We start from the raw sequence: 15,778 nt of genomic DNA, 5'->3' as shown, positions 1-15,778 counted from the left end.
TGACACTGTTTAATTGTTTTTTTTTAAATAGGATCTATCTCTCAGTCTCTCTCTAGTGAACAGGGTGGCGCTCCAATGACGCGTTTTAATACCCATGTAATGGCGTTCTCTAGCGTTATAGGCCGACGTGGACAGGGCGTTGGGCCACATCGAGTTATCTTAAATTTTTTAAATTGGGGGTAAGAGATGATGAATGGAACATGAGTGTTCTAAAATCACTAGTTAAACACTCAAAACAAACCCTCATCTTCAAAAATTCTCAAAACTTACCCCAAAAGTTAAGCACTTGTAAACATCTAAACCCAACCTCATATTAATACTCAAAGGACCAAATTGCAAAACACAATCCAAAACTTTCATCTTCAACCTCCACAATCTCCCCCTTCTCTCTCCTCAATTCGCACCCACCACCGAAGCCAGGCATGGCTATGCCTGACCACCACCACTTCCAAAACTACCTCCAACAACAACAACAATCAAAACCCTTCAGGTATTTCTAAAAACCTCTTTTCTTTCCGTTTTCAAAACCCTAAATCGCATGATTATTTACACTAATTTGATTAACTTCTTGTTTTATTATTCTGTTTCGATGTTTAGAGATGTATTCAACAACATTGATGCTCCAATTTCACCCCCAATTAACTATATGAACGCCGATCAAGCTCATCATCCTCCGTACATACCTCAATGTAAACCCTAAAAACCCTCTTTTTGGTTTTTATTTATTTTGTAGATGTGAATGTTAATTTTTGTGTTAATTGAAGGTGGGAATTTGATTTGATTGGAAATTTAGTTGTTAATTGTTAAATTTTTGTTGGGATTTAGTTCATGTGGTGGGGTTTGCTCCTGGGGCGGATGTTAGCGATGGCGGGTTCGATTTGCAGCGGAATTATGAGTTGGAGTTGAGAAACTCGCGGCCGAAAGAGCAGGAGTTTTTGGAGAATCATAATGCGAATTCACAGATGTCATCTATTGATTTCTTGCAGCCTCGGACGGTTTCAACAGGTTTAGGGTTGTCGCTTGATAATGGTAGGTTGGCGTCGTCGGGTGAGTCGTCGTTTATTTCGGGGCTTTTGGGTGATGATCTTGAACTTGAGATGCGTAGACAGGATGCCGAGATCGATAGGTTCATGAAAATTCAGGTATATTCAAGAACTTGTTCTGTTTATGCATAAGTTTTGATCTTGAATACTTTTTTTTTTGTTTTTAATAGTTAAATCTTGATTATTAATTTGGTTTCGATAGTTAAATCTTGAATCTTGAGTGTTAGTTCAGTTTCAATAGTTAAATCTTGAATGTGGAATATTAATCTGGTTTCAATAGTTAAATCTTGAATATTGATATGGTTTCGATAGTTAAATCTTGAATCTATGTAGTTAATATCCCGATATATCTAGCGGTACAAAATATTGGGAAGAATATCGGTACCGATAATATTAGTGATATTGTCTGATATTTGACCGATATAGGACCGATATTTGATCTATAGATAACCGATTTTCCCGATATCAGTACCATTCTTCTTATTTCTATTGTTCATTTTTCTTCTTATTGCTGCTATTAGTGTTTTAAGTCTTAATTGTTAGTTGTTAGTTGTTATTGTTAAATGTTAGTGTTTTAAGTCTTAGTCAGTTCTTACTTGTTACAATTGTTAGTGTTAAATTGCTATATCTATAAATTTAGCATGATATTAAAATTACCAATATCTCAAATATCGGTCCTTGACCGATATCCGATATTTTACCACATTAACTACTTAGTCTTGAATATTAATTTTGGTTTCGACAGTACCTTGAATCTTGAGTATTAGTTCGGTTTCAATGTTTAAATCTTGAACGTGGAGTATTAATTTGGTTTCAATAGTTAAATCTTGAATATTAGTATCATAATATGGTTTCGATCGTTAAATCTTGAATATTAATTTGGTTTTGAACTTCAAATGTTTATATGATTTCTGTAATAATATTGTTTTTGTAATCGTAATCAAGGCTGACAGACTCAGGCAAGCAGTACTTGAAAAGGTGCAAGCGAACCAGCTTCAGATAATCTCACACGTTGAAGATAAATTCATCGAAAAGCTTCGTGAGAAAGAAGCCATGGTGGAAAACATCAACAAGAAGAACATGGAACTCGAAATGCAGGTGGAAGAATTAGCCATGAAAGCCGACACGTGGCAGCAACGGGCGAAATACAACGAGAATATGATCAACACCCTGAAATATAATCTTCAACAAGTGTACGCTCAGGGGAAAAAGACAGTAAAGAAGGATGTGGTGACAGTGAGGTTGACGACACGGCTTCATGTTGCAATGGTCGGGCGATTGATTTCCACTTGCTTTGCAAGGGTACTAATGGCGCAATGACGTGTAAGGTGTGTCGGGTGAATGAAGTGTGCATGCTTTTGTTGCCATGTAAGCATCTTTGTCTGTGTAAAGAGTGTGAGAGTAAGCTTAGTATGTGCCCGTTGTGTCAGTGCTCCAAGTATATAGGTATGGAGGTTTATATGTAACGGATTATTTGAACCGCTCGTGTTAGATTTATGTGCACCTACCTTGTTACTGTTGTTGTTTACTTGTTTTGATATGAGGATTGTTGTATGATTGACTTCTTGTTGACCATTGTGATATGGTCCTGCTCTGTTCTTCATTTTTGAGTATGAAGTATGCATGATGTTAGCAAAAGCTCTATAGACCTAACAAGAAGAACATGGAACTCGAAATGCAGGTTGAAGAATTTGACGCGTTAGAAATATTTTACACTCACTCGATTAACAAACACCAAAAGGTCTTTTGTATGAAGTTGCTCGTCGGAATTGGATTAACTATCTATAGACCTAATATCAAACAAAAGTTTCTTGTTAATGTACACTTTTTTTTATGAACGGCTTAAATTACATCCAATCCGCGTGCGATGGGGCTCGAACCCGACATCAAGGGGAGCAACACCACACTAACACACTAGTTCTAATGTACACAAAGTTATCGCTAATTCCTAATTAATCATAAATCACTACTTTGTATGTAGATCCCAGGTCTATAAACTACAATGAAATGAATTTGAGAACTCATCATCTTCACCCTTATATTTGAATCTCACACTCATATTTTAAGACTATGATCTTCAATCAAGGTAACCTCACACTTGGGGATAGCAAGGAGATGGGTTTAGGGACGGGTATGAGTAATTCCATACCCATACTCGATTATAAAAGCTTGTCTCAAACCTAGCCCAAAACCAGTTAGGTACCGGGTATACCTGCGGATTTTGGGTAAACTCGTTAGTTTATTAAAATTATCCGTTTGTTTCAACTTCTTTGGAACGTAGCTGTTCAACTATAGTGAGAAATAAATATGCTATAGCAAATGTACTATTCTTCCTTTTAATATTTATAAAACGCTATTGAAGTTTAGTAGATGTAACTACAATTAGATTAAGTCCTAAATTCAGTAACAAAAAACCTAAACCAATAAGGGAAAGAATCAAATAAGAAGTTTATTTTGGTTAGGAGGTGTAGGAAGCAATAAAATTAGGACATGTGATAACATTTAAAATAAAGAAAAAAAGTATTTTAGTCAATCTTTTTTTTTGAAAGATAGTATTTTAGTCAATCCAACCCTTTCTTCTTCCTTTTCAAAATCCAGTAAATTCAAAACCCACCATTTTCAAAACCCACAATCTTCAACCATTTCTTCACTTTTTATCTCAATAATCACTACATTATAGTGCGATTTTCATCACTAATCAATGATTCAAACACCCGATTAACGTGTTCTTCAGCTTTTTGAAGAAACCCCAGTTTAATTTCATACAAAATCTCGTTTTTTCCGGTGATTTTGGAGATAATCACTCGATCCGTTCGATTCGAGCGCTGATAAGTGTTTCAATCATTCAAAATTCGTCAACTGTTGAAGAAATCACTTCGATCCATGTAAGAAATTTTTTAATTTCATTTTTACGATCTGGATTTTTGATTTAATCATTGTGTTTTACGATCTTGGTGGGGGTCCGGGGGCAGCGCCCCTGGCGGGGTCCAAGGGACAGAGCCCCTGGCTGGGGTTGACAATTCAGACAGTTCACAGACAGTTCACAGACAGTTTTATGTGTCCATTGCGTTTTAGAAATAAGAGAGTTTTATGTGTTTTCTGGCTATTGCGTTTTAGAAAAAAAACACATTTTTAAGTGTTTTTAATCATTGCGTTTCAGGTAAAACACATTTTTGAAGTGTTTTTAGTCATTGCGTTTTAGGTAAAACACATTTTTAGGTGTTTTCAGTCCATTGCGTTTTAGAGAGAACACTTTCTTTTGTTTTTTTAGGCCATTGCATTTTAGAAATGAGACATTTTTAAGTGTTTTCTGGTAATTGCGTTTTATAAATAAGACATTTCTTTTGTGTTTTTGGTGCATTGCGTTTTAGGTAAAACACATTGTTATGTGTTTTCAGTCCATTGCGTTTTAGAAAAACAGACATTTTAATTGTTTTCTGGTCATTGCGTTTTAAAAATAAGACATTTGTATGTGTTTTTGGTGCATTGCGTTTTAGGTAAAACACATTTTTATGTGTTTTCACTTTTCAGTCCATTGCGTTTTAGAGAAACAGACATTTTAAGTGTTTTCTGGCCATTGCGTTTTAAAAATAAGACATTTGTTTGTGTTTTTGGTGCATTGCGTTTTAGGTAAAACACATTTTTATGTGTTTTCAGTCCATTGCGTTTTAGAAACTACACTTTCTTTTGAGTTTTTAGGCTATTGCGTTTTAGAAATAACACATTTCTTTGTGTTTTCTGGCCATTGCGTTTTACAAATAAGACATTTCTTTGTGTTTTTTGTGTATTGCGTTTTAGAAAAATGTCATCTTTTAGGTTTTTTTTTTCATTGCGTTTTACGCAACTGGGTTTTTTCTATTGCGTTTTACGCAACTGGGTTTTTCATTGCGTTTTACGCAACTGGGTTTTCAAAAAAAAAAAATTCGAAAATATATCAATAGTATACTTGTTTTAAAGATAAAAAACGCTTGTTTTTTGGTGCAGCTTTTATAAAAAATAATGTCGTATGAAAGAGTTATTAACGTTTAAAAAATAGGGGAAATTGGAGGAGATAAAAACTATTGTCTTGTATTGACTAGAATGCCCCTAAACAAACTCACGCCCTCTTTTCTTCCCTTCAATTTCCATCATTTAATCTTAGCCTTGATTAACTAAATGGATGGTCAAGATCACTTTCTAGCCTGCTGCATTTGGGGGTAAATGACCCTAACCTTGATTGAGGGGTCATGGCAATGATGGATAAGAGCCTTGAGTGCGTAATAGCCCGGGTTCGAGTCTTGAGCCACACACGAGTTTTCTTTTACAGTGTGGTTACTCCGACTCTCGAGTGCGGAGGCGGCAACGGCAGTCAAGTGGCTGTCGGCTGGAAATTTTCTCGTGGAGCGCCTATGGTCAACCTCGGATGCCTCGCCCGAGGGGGACTAGGGACCCATGCAATGTGGGTGTGATCCTCTCGTCTGTTGGAGTCAATCGCCGTTCAAAAAAAAAATCACTTTCTAGCCTTCTTAGCTAAATAAACTTTCTATTGGATCTCCACCCACCAAATATAACCATGAAGCCAAGTCATAAACTAAAAAACTATGCGAACATGAAGGAATGGAACAAATATTCCTCTAATTTTTAGGTAGTGTTTATAATTTGGGACTTTGGGTGAAGATTATAAAACGCCAAAATATTAGTAAAACGCCATTGAAGTTTAGTAGATGTAACTACAATTAGATTAAGTCCTAAATTCAGTAACAAAAAACCTAAACCAAATATATCCATGAAGCCAAGTCATAAACTAAAAAAGTATGTGAATATGAAGGAATGGAACAAAGATTCCTCTAATTTTTAGGTAGTGTTTATAATTTGGGACTTTGGGTGAAGATTCAAAGGAATGAAACAAAGATTCCTATAATTTGGGCCTTTGGAGTGAAGATTCACATCTATATTCTATCATATATACATATTTAAAATACAAAAATATATTATTTTGGGTATACGTTATCGGGTAATTGGGTTAGATAAATGGGTATATCACCAAATCCTATACCAGACCCAAACCTGCAAACAAATAAAAATATTCCGATACGTGATTACCTGGCTCTTCTTATCATAAATGCTTTGGGTTTTGGGTTTAGCCATCGGATATGGGTTCAGTTGCCATCCCTACTCACACTTGTATTTGAAGCCTTAAGGCTGGAGGGTGTGGGGGCGCCACCCCCGCCAACTCAGCTACTATAGCGCCCCTAAGGGCTACATCACCATACCCTCCATTTTAAGAGGGGGGCGCTAGCATGGTAACGAGAAGGTTAAAGTGTTCAGGTGAGGCCCACAACTTGTAAATCAATCATTTTTTTTAATTTTGTTTAATAGGGGGCTCCATCCACACCCTATAAATTAAAGGGGGCTTCATGGCTGACGTGGATCTACGTAAATCCTACGTGGACTTGATAAAGCCCATGGGGCTCCAACCACACCCTATAGCCTAATGGCTTGATCTTCACATGTTATATTTGAAGCCTTAATGGCTTGATCTTCACATGTTATATTTGGAAACCACGTAAGGTATTCATTAAGAACCATGATCCTAAGCTTGGTGGCAAACTAGAAACCGAAACATTTAGGATGAGTACTCGGATATTAAATCGAGTATGCAACATCCCACTCCTCATACCAACCGAATTTGTCTATTTTGTCTCCAAGAAGCTCATGAATATGTTTTTGATTGCCCGAGTCAGACTCCCATGAGGTTGCCCATCCTTGGATTACAACCACCCGAGCATGAAGTGTGAGGTTCTCCTCTTATCCACAACTAACACGCCCAAAACATGTGCGGTGATTTTTAACTAAGGTTGGGATTTTTTTCGTTCACCATCTTTCCTGTTGACAGAACATAACATAACGACGTGGGATTTGCCTATGTGTCACAAACACCCTCCTTTGGGGCTCAAGATTCCCAATGAGGTTTGCCCCACCATCGTATAAACAACAGAACATGATTGGCGTTGATACCATTTGTAACAATTGTCCTTCATGCACCCCTGCTTTGCCCACAAGGAACTAACATATTTGTTTTTGTACAAATTAGCCACGATGTCAAAATCCATATGCAATACATTGCCGCCATAGTTGGCCACTTCAGTTGGCGAAAGGTGACACCAATTTATGAAGATCAAAGTACATTTAGCATTAGTCCTGGTCTCTTAACACTACTCTCTGATGCACTCCAAGTGGCCGATTCAACCATCGAACGACCGCTAGTATTTCCTCCTTTACATTCCCTGTCAAACCCAAGTATTTTACAAAACCCACGTTGCAGACACCGGTAAGCATTTTACAAACTTCAAAGTTCAGTTTCGGAAAAGATTTAGAAACAAATATCCTAATGAAGAATATCTGAATCCTAGAATTAATGCGCTACATACTTATGATGCAACTTCAGTTGTTGTCAAGGCTATTCAAGTTTCAAACGGGTCAAGTTCAGCAATGAACTTGTCACATAGCATCATACAAACTAAACTCAATGGCGTAAGCGGGGACATAAGCTTCAAAGATGGAGAACTAGCTCAACTTCCAACATTTTGTATTATCAATGTAATTGGCAGAAGCTATAGAGAGATTGAATTTTGGTCACCAGCAAGGGCGGAGCTTACTTGGGGCGGGAGAGGGCGCCTCAATTTGATCTATTGGCCCGGTGGTACCCAAAGAATTCCTATGGGTCGCGTACTGAGAAATGAAGAGAAACCACTAAAGATTGGTGTGCCAGAAAGAGTTGCTTTCAGGCAATTTGTTACGTGACTGGATTTTCCATACAAGTATTTAAAGCTGGCGTGAAGAAGCTTAATTATTCATTGTCTTATGTCTTTATTCCCTATAACGGCACGTATGATGACCTGGTCGCTGAAGTTCATAACAAGGTATAATATTTTTTCCTAAGCATTATATTTGCATAATGTATTAAGGGTGTAGGTCTAATCGGATTGTTCATGGGTCACGGGTCACGGGTCAGCTGTGGATAGTTTGGAATGGGTCAACAGAAAAGTTGTTATTTAGTCACAGGTTTATTGTTTATAATAGGTGATGGGTCATTTTTTTTACATGGTTGATTAGTAATAAAGGCAACATTGTTTATAAAGTTGTTATGTATAGCTGGGATGTAGTTAAATTAATGCAGACGAAGGTTTCCTTACATGGTTGATTAGTAATAAAGGCAACATTGGTTGATTTGATATAGAGACTGAGAGAGCCCTCTTGAAAGTGTGCTAATCAAAGGTTAAGAATATATTCATAAAGTGAAGTTGAATGATTTTGGTCTATTAAATTAAAAGGAAACAGATTTGGAAATCTTGTTGTATCTTACATTGGAGGAAGGTAAAACCTTTGATGGGTTCGTAAGTGGGAATGACGAAACGTCATTACTTCGTTAGCAATAAGGAAGAGATGAGGTTCAGAGCATCCGTTCACGCGCATAGTGACTGACCAAGGAGTGTATTGTGGCATTTTGCTGACACATTTTCACCACTCCCTGTACCATTTCGAGTTTTGGTTCGGTCCAAACAAAAACCACGAATTGGTTAAGTTCACAACATGGTTCCAAACAAGCGATGTGGCTTGGTTTGCAAATGATTGAGAAACATGAAGATGTATGATGTGGCTTGGCCTTAAAGTTGAGGCATGAGCAGATGTGATGGTTCGTGTAACAGCTACTAGTTTAATAGGATGACCTAAGCGTCATGATGATTCCCAAGACACTCTAATAGGTGCTATGTTTCGCTTCATGGCACTAGTTACAAGCACACACATAACTGTCACCATGGTTTAGTGTTTGGTTGCATCTGGTGATGGTTGAAAAGGGTTTTTGAGCGGCCTATAAATGCACCTACCCACTTCAATTTTAGAGTTCAAATAATCAGTCGCCGGAGGCTCGACGAGGCTGAGAAGCGAGGGTTTAGCGTGCAAGGAACGACGTGATTGGCACACGATTGCTAATCTTACCTTCCTTTCTCTCTAAATCTTTTCTTTCTTTCCTCCATTCGCCTTCGGGACCGATTTACTCTCGGCTTTTCGATTCATCTTCCTGACGTATTCACCATTGTCCGAATCCATATCTTGACTGCGTAGTAGATATGGAGAGAGAGAGAGGATCGTTCCAAAACGATGGCAGGAGATATGCTGATTACAGGCCTCACGAAGAATTCAACGGCAGATATGAAGATTACTCAAGATGGGATGACGGTACGTATGAAGAACCATGGCGGGTAGCGAAGTACAAAGGTAGAAGATTGGTTCAGGAAAACATGCGGCAACAAAAACCACGTACAAAAGAAACTACTTACTTTATTGGTAACCTTCCATATGACTGCTCTAGTTATCTCCTATGGGATGTTTTTCAGAATTTTGGTAACATGACTGATGCCTACATCCCAAAAAAGAAAGATCGGATCGGAAACACGTTTGGCTTCATCAGTTTTGCGGGAGTAAGAGACGTGCACGCTTTAGGCGAAAATCTGGGGTCGGTTAAAATTGATAAGGTTAGAGTTTCAGTTAACCTTGCTAAATTTGAGAAAGAAAAACGCCGGGGGAACAATGAAACTAGAGGCAGGATCATGAACTATAATAAGTTCAACAATTATCACCAAAAGACGACGGAAACGACAGAAGCCAATGTACCCCCTATGAAGACTGTCATTGCTGGAAAAACCGCCCATCATAACCAAAACCAAAACAACGCTTGGTTTCCTCGTAACGCAACCGTACAAGACAATAAAAATACCACTCCGGAGAACGCGTGCCCAACTATTCAAACGGGGATTCAGGATCTGAAGGTCCCTGAAGAGTCACTCGAGATTCGTCTACAAGAGAGTGAAAACTCAAAAAGATGGAGGAAAAGGTCCATAATTGGTGTAGTAAAAAAATCCTTATGACTTGAAAGACATACAAACGTTGATGGAAATTGATGGTCTATCCGGTTTCACTACAAAATATTTGGGTGGTCTAAGGTTGCTACTTGTATTCGAATCAGCTTCAGAGGCGGAGGTTTTTGTCAAGCTTAAGAAGGATCAATGGTCTACATGGTTATCCTCGGTGTGCCAATGGGAAGGACAACATCTGTCTTTCCAACGGATTGCTTGGGTCCTAATTAGAGGAGTACCACTTCAATTCTGGGGTCCAGATATCTTCAATCAAATCGGAAACATGGTCGGAAAGGTGATCATCCCCTCTAATGCTTCCGACGAGGATACTGATCTATCAGTTAACATGATAGGTATCTTAACGGATAAGGTCAGCCGTATTAACTGCAAACTTACACTACAATGGGATGGGGAACCTTTGTTAATTTGGATTTCGGAATCGGAAGGACAACGGCATGAGTGGGCTGAAGACGACCGGTCACCGGAATGGGGTAAAAAATCTCCGGTGGTTGTGCACGTGGATAATGAAACGTCATCATCGGAGACTGAAGAGTTGCACAGTGATATGAACAATCTTGGAAAACCAAAGGAGCCATTAAAAAAGGTGGCTATCAATTCGGCTGGTGCTTTGGGTTCCAAGGGTGGGTACTGTAACATGGGGACCACACAACAATCCAATTCGGGGCCACCTATCAATGACAACTATAATGATGAGTCATCTCACCCTAATATTAATAATAATAATATTTTTAATTCCGCTGATCCTTGCGTCATCCCCCCTCCCCCACCAGATCACGTTCCTAAATCCATCTTGGAGCCCAACTCAGCTTTGGGCCTTAGTAACTTGTTTTATGAGGAGGATGTTGTTGTGGATACTCCTTCCAATAGGCCCAGCAACGAAAATGACAACATGGATGCTTATGCGTCTGATCCTTTTAACCTAATGGACATCATTAATGAGGTGGCCCAACAACACAAAAAAATTGATCTGAATAACATGCCGTGCTCCTCACAACCCAGTGGCAGTGACGTTAGGTGTGACATTCAGGCTCCTCCTACTCAGCAGAAACTAGGGCAAAAGAAAAAGAGAAACAACTTTCCATCGATGAAAATGAAAGATACCCTCTGGATGGGCAGAACCTCTGATTCATCTAGGGTCAAAAACAAAGCTATGTGTGTTGCTGGGTCATCATCGATTGGTAGTGATGACGTGGGAGATGGTATCTCAGGTGACTCTAATCATAAATCAACATCGGATGAGGCGGCCTCGACTATAAAAGTTGGTGAATCGGTTGGTTTTCGAGTTGCAGAGTATGGTGAAAGTATCATGAATCAAATCAGAGAGGCAAAGGAGACAAATGTTCCCCAATGAATTTTCTTACTGCCAATATTAGGGGGGCTGGGGACTCTAGAAAGGCGGACCACATAAAGAATCTCAAACGGAGTAACAACCTTGGTTTCATTGCCATTCAAGAAACTCATATGTCTAATTCCTCGAACATACAGGTTAGTAATTTTTGGGACAATTCTCACTTTGATTTTGATTCCATTGAAGCTACCGGTAGATCGGGGGGTCTTCTCAGTATCTGGGATCCTGGGCTCTTTACTAAAAGGATGTCAATTAAGAACAGACACTTTTTAGCTATAATGGGGGAACTGTGTAATGGGGGAGGTGAGATCTCAGTGGTGAACATCTACGCTCCTCATGATCAAAATAAAAAATAAACAACTTTGGGAAGACCTACTTGGCCTGATGAGATCCCTCTCTGGCTCGTGGATCTTTCTTGGTGATTTTAATTGCGTGAGGGAACCCACTGAGAGAAAAAATTCCAGATTCCTTAAACAACAGGCTGACGACTTCAATTCCTTCATTAACGAAGCGGGTTTGGCAGAATATTCTATGTTGGGGTGCGATTTTACTTTTGTTACTGATGATGGTGCTAAGTTCAGTAAAATTGATCGGGTTCTGGTATGCCACTCTTTCCTATCCATGTGGCCTTCTGCAAAACTGCTTGGGTTACCTAGATATAAATCGGATCATAGACCTTTACTCTTGCTATGCTCCGATGTGTTTTTCGGTAAACCACCATTCCGCTTCTTCAACTCTTGGTTAAAAGAGGATGGGCTTGCTGAGATTGTTAAGAAGGCGTACGATGATGTCACATGCTTCTATCCTCCAGATAAATCATTGGCAGCAAAACTAAAAGCGATCAAAGTTGCAATAAAGCCTTGGTGTGAGAAGATAAAAAACAGGGAAAGCAAACTACTAAAAGAACTTCAAAAAAAGGTGGATAACATGGACTTGAAAGCTGAATCGGTCGCGTTAACTGAACAGGAGGTATGTGAAAGGGATTCTTGGCTGAAAATGATAAATGAGTTGGACGATAACAGGTTGGAAGATCTCAAACAGAGAGCGAAAGTCAAATGGGCGGTAGATGGAGATGAAAACTCAGCATTCTTTCACGGTGTCATCAATGGACATCGGAAACACAACAGAATCAATGGGCTGAATTTTGATGGGGTATGGATATCACAACCCGAGGAGCTTAAAGCAAATATAAAAAGGTACTTTGAATCCATCTTTACTGAACAAGCGGTCACTAGACCCAAATTCAGCAACAACGGTTTCAAAGTACTATCTACGCCTCAGACTGCCATGTTAGTTAAAAGGTTTTCCAAAGAAGAAATCAAAGAAGCTGTATGGAGTTGTGGGGGAGACAAATCACCGGGCCCTGACGGCTTTACTTTCAAGTTCATAAAAAAATTTTGGGAGTTGTTTGAAAAGGATTTCGAGTCGGCACTTGATTACTTCTATGTACATGGCAAGCTGAATCGGGGGTGTAATTCGAGCTTCATTTCACTCGTTCCAAAAACAAACAACCCCCAAAAAATCAATAATTTTAGGCCGATCAGTCTGATAGGTTGTATCTCAAAAGTTGTGTCCAAGATTCTTTCGAGCAGGCTCAAAAAGGTCATGGATTTCTTGATAAGTGATGTGCAAACGGCATACATTGAAGGTCGGAGTATTCTTGAAGGACCTTTAATTATCAATGAACTCATCTCTTGGGCAAAAAGCAGCAAAAAGAAAATGATGTTGTTTAAGGTGGACTTTGAGAAAGCTTTCGACTCGTTAAGTTGGGAATTCTTGGATTCAACTCTAGCTCAAATGGGGTTTCCTGCTCTTTGGAGAAAATGGGTGTTGGGAATATTAAAATCTGCAAGAACATCGGTGTTAGTCAATGGGGCTCCAACTCTGGAATTTGAAACTCAAAGGGGGGTCAGACAAGGTGACCCACTATCTCCGCTTTTATTCATCTTGGCGATGGAAGCACTACATGTAGCCACGAAATCTGCGGTTGAATTGGGGATTTTCAAAGGTATCACTACACCGGGTGCAGGTCCTAGTGTCTCACATCTTCTATATGCTGACGATGCACTATTTGTGGGTGAATGGTCGGAAGATAATTTCCACAACCTTGCTAGACTTCTAAGATGCTTTCATTTATCCTCGGGCCTAAAAGTTAATTTTTCAAAAAGTAAAGTCTTTGGCGTAGGGGTGGGAAACGAGGAGGTTACGAATATGGCATCAATACTTGGATGCGAAAGAGGCTCACTACCATTCACATATTTAGGTCTCCCGGTCGGCTCTAATATGGGTTTGGTAAAAAATTGGAAACCAGTCATTGACAGATTTGAAAGCAAACTTTCATTGTGGAAGGCGAGGACTCTCTCATTTGGCGGCCGAACGACTCTCGTGAAAGCAGTCTTAGGTAATCTCACAACCTACTATTTCTCTTTATTTAGTGCACCCTTACATGTAATTAAATATTTAGAAAAAGTTAGGCGTAAATTTCTATGGGGAGGCTGCTTGGATAAACATAAGATGTGTTGGGTACCTTGGTTTAAAGTCGTGGCACCTAAGCAACAGGGTGGGTTAGGTATCGGCAGCCTTGCCTCAATGAACAAAGCTATGATGGTAAAATGGATAGTGAAATTTAGAAACGAAACATCACATCTTTGGGTGAAAGTCATTATGGCAATACATGGTAGGAGACACAATCATACGCCTATTCCAATGAAAAAATCGATAAGTGGTGTATGGAAAAATATCGTGCAGCTAGGAAAGGGTTCAAATTCAAATCTCACGCTATCTGAGGTACAAAACAGGCTGGAGGTAAAATTGGGCTGTGGCAATAAAACATTCTTTTGGTTGGACAATTGGGTAGGTAACTACTCACTAAGAGAACGATTTCCAAGTCTTTTTGCATTACAAAATGATAGATCTTGTTTAGTTCAGCAACGGTACATCGTTACAAATGGCCTCATCGAGTGGACTTGGGGTGGCGAGTCTTCGGGTATTCAATCAGATTCGATTTCTCTTTGGGAAGATTGTGTTAAAATATTAGAACAAGTGAAAATAGAGAATAAATCAGATATGTGGTTATGGAAGCAGGAGGAAAAACCGGAAATTTTCAAAGTGTGCGATCTTCGGTCAGAACTGGATGGTATAAATCTGATCCCGGAAACTCAGGTTCTTAAATGGCTCAACTGGATACCGAAGAAAATAAATTGCTTCCTATGGAGAGCGGTGCTAGATCGAATACCAACCAGAGTCTCTTTGGCTTTGAGAAACATACATTTACCTTCGGTTCTCTGTGCATTATGCAACTCAGCTTCTGAATCGGTTGACCATCTATTGATCTCATGTCAATATGCTCAGCTCGTTTGGACGGCGGTCTCGTTATGGGTCAAAATATCACTTCCGAGATACTTATTGAGCTTGGTGGGCCTAATGGAGCATATCGAGTCACAATGTTCGTCACAAGAAATAAAAAAGGCGGTTTACCTCATTGCTGCAGCAACATGTTGGATTTTATGGCGAATTAGAAACAACTTAATTTTCAACGGGAAGATAACTCAGGTTTCAAGGGCTGTCGGCGATATTAAGGCTATTTCATTTTTTTGGGTCAAAGCAAGGGCTGGAAAAACAGACTTAGATTGGAAGAAATGGAGTGAATTTAGATGCTTTAAATAATTTCTTCCTGTTATCTTTCATTGTTTTTCTTTACTGTTGTTGTACTGGACTACTACTGCCTTAGCTCCTTGCTAAGGTTCTATGTTTGTTTTCAATGTTATGACACCGCCTTTTTTCAAAAAAAGATAACAATAGAGAAACCTTCCCAAATCTCTCCCCTTTTATTAATAAATCTACACGTTTAATATTTATCTTAGGAGGCATTCACCAACACATGCAGTGCACAATTCAAAAGATTGAAGGGAGTATTATTAATTTAAGGATGGAGATAACTCGCCTTAAGGTAACAAGTAGTGCGAAGAGCTTGATCCACTTTTTCCTCATGTTGGATAAATTTGTAGGAATACGTAATATTTCTAGAATTAACATTTGACCAAAAAGTTACTTTAAAATGAACACCGACTCTGAAGATTGCAGAAAAAACCAAAACATCTGTGCAACAGCGTCCTTTGACATGCGTGACACATATTACGAAATATAAACTTAATTATGTGAAGTATGTTATTAATATTCGGATGTCTTAAACTTATGTATATGTGACAATGTATGTATATGTGACGATGTTTTGTAGTGTTGGTTATTCGGTTGGCACCGGTTTTTCAAACAGTTATCGTTCCCACCAAAACCAACCGTCACCAACCACCACTATATATATTATTTGCCGGCAGTTATGTCCGGCACCAAGACGTTTTCCCACTCGAAATTGTCCTCTCTCTATTCACTACTAGAAAACTAGGCAATTGCGACCAAATTTTGCGACTAACATAAGACGGTCGCAAAATTAGTGACCGTTTTGTGACTAA

General features: G+C 38.9%; 1 protein-coding gene and 1 pseudogene across 1 annotated transcript; both read left to right on the top strand.

Moving 5' to 3' along the window:
- Window positions 1-329: 329 nt before the first annotated feature.
- On the top strand, window positions 330-2,609 carry LOC110922231 (annotated as a pseudogene).
- An 11,766-nt stretch (window positions 2,610-14,375) lies between these two features.
- Window positions 14,376-14,975, top strand: LOC118485767. Its single transcript, XM_035982212.1, has one exon. It carries the CDS (start codon window positions 14,376-14,378, stop codon window positions 14,973-14,975), a length of 600 nt encoding a protein of 199 aa, XP_035838105.1.
- The last annotated feature ends 803 nt before the right edge of the window (window positions 14,976-15,778 follow it).

Source organism: Helianthus annuus, chromosome 2 (genome assembly GCF_002127325.2).
Source record: "Helianthus annuus cultivar XRQ/B chromosome 2, HanXRQr2.0-SUNRISE, whole genome shotgun sequence".
Classification (NCBI taxonomy): domain Eukaryota; kingdom Viridiplantae; phylum Streptophyta; class Magnoliopsida; order Asterales; family Asteraceae; genus Helianthus; species Helianthus annuus.
The sequence above is the reverse complement of the archived record's forward strand: the minus strand, read 5'-3'. Positions and strand labels throughout refer to the sequence as shown.

Bases quoted from the DNA above. Each gene is read 5' to 3' on its own strand.
- LOC118485767 (XM_035982212.1), top strand. From the start codon at position 14,376: ATGTGGTTATGGAAGCAGGAGGAAAAACCGGAAATTTTCAAAGTGTGC.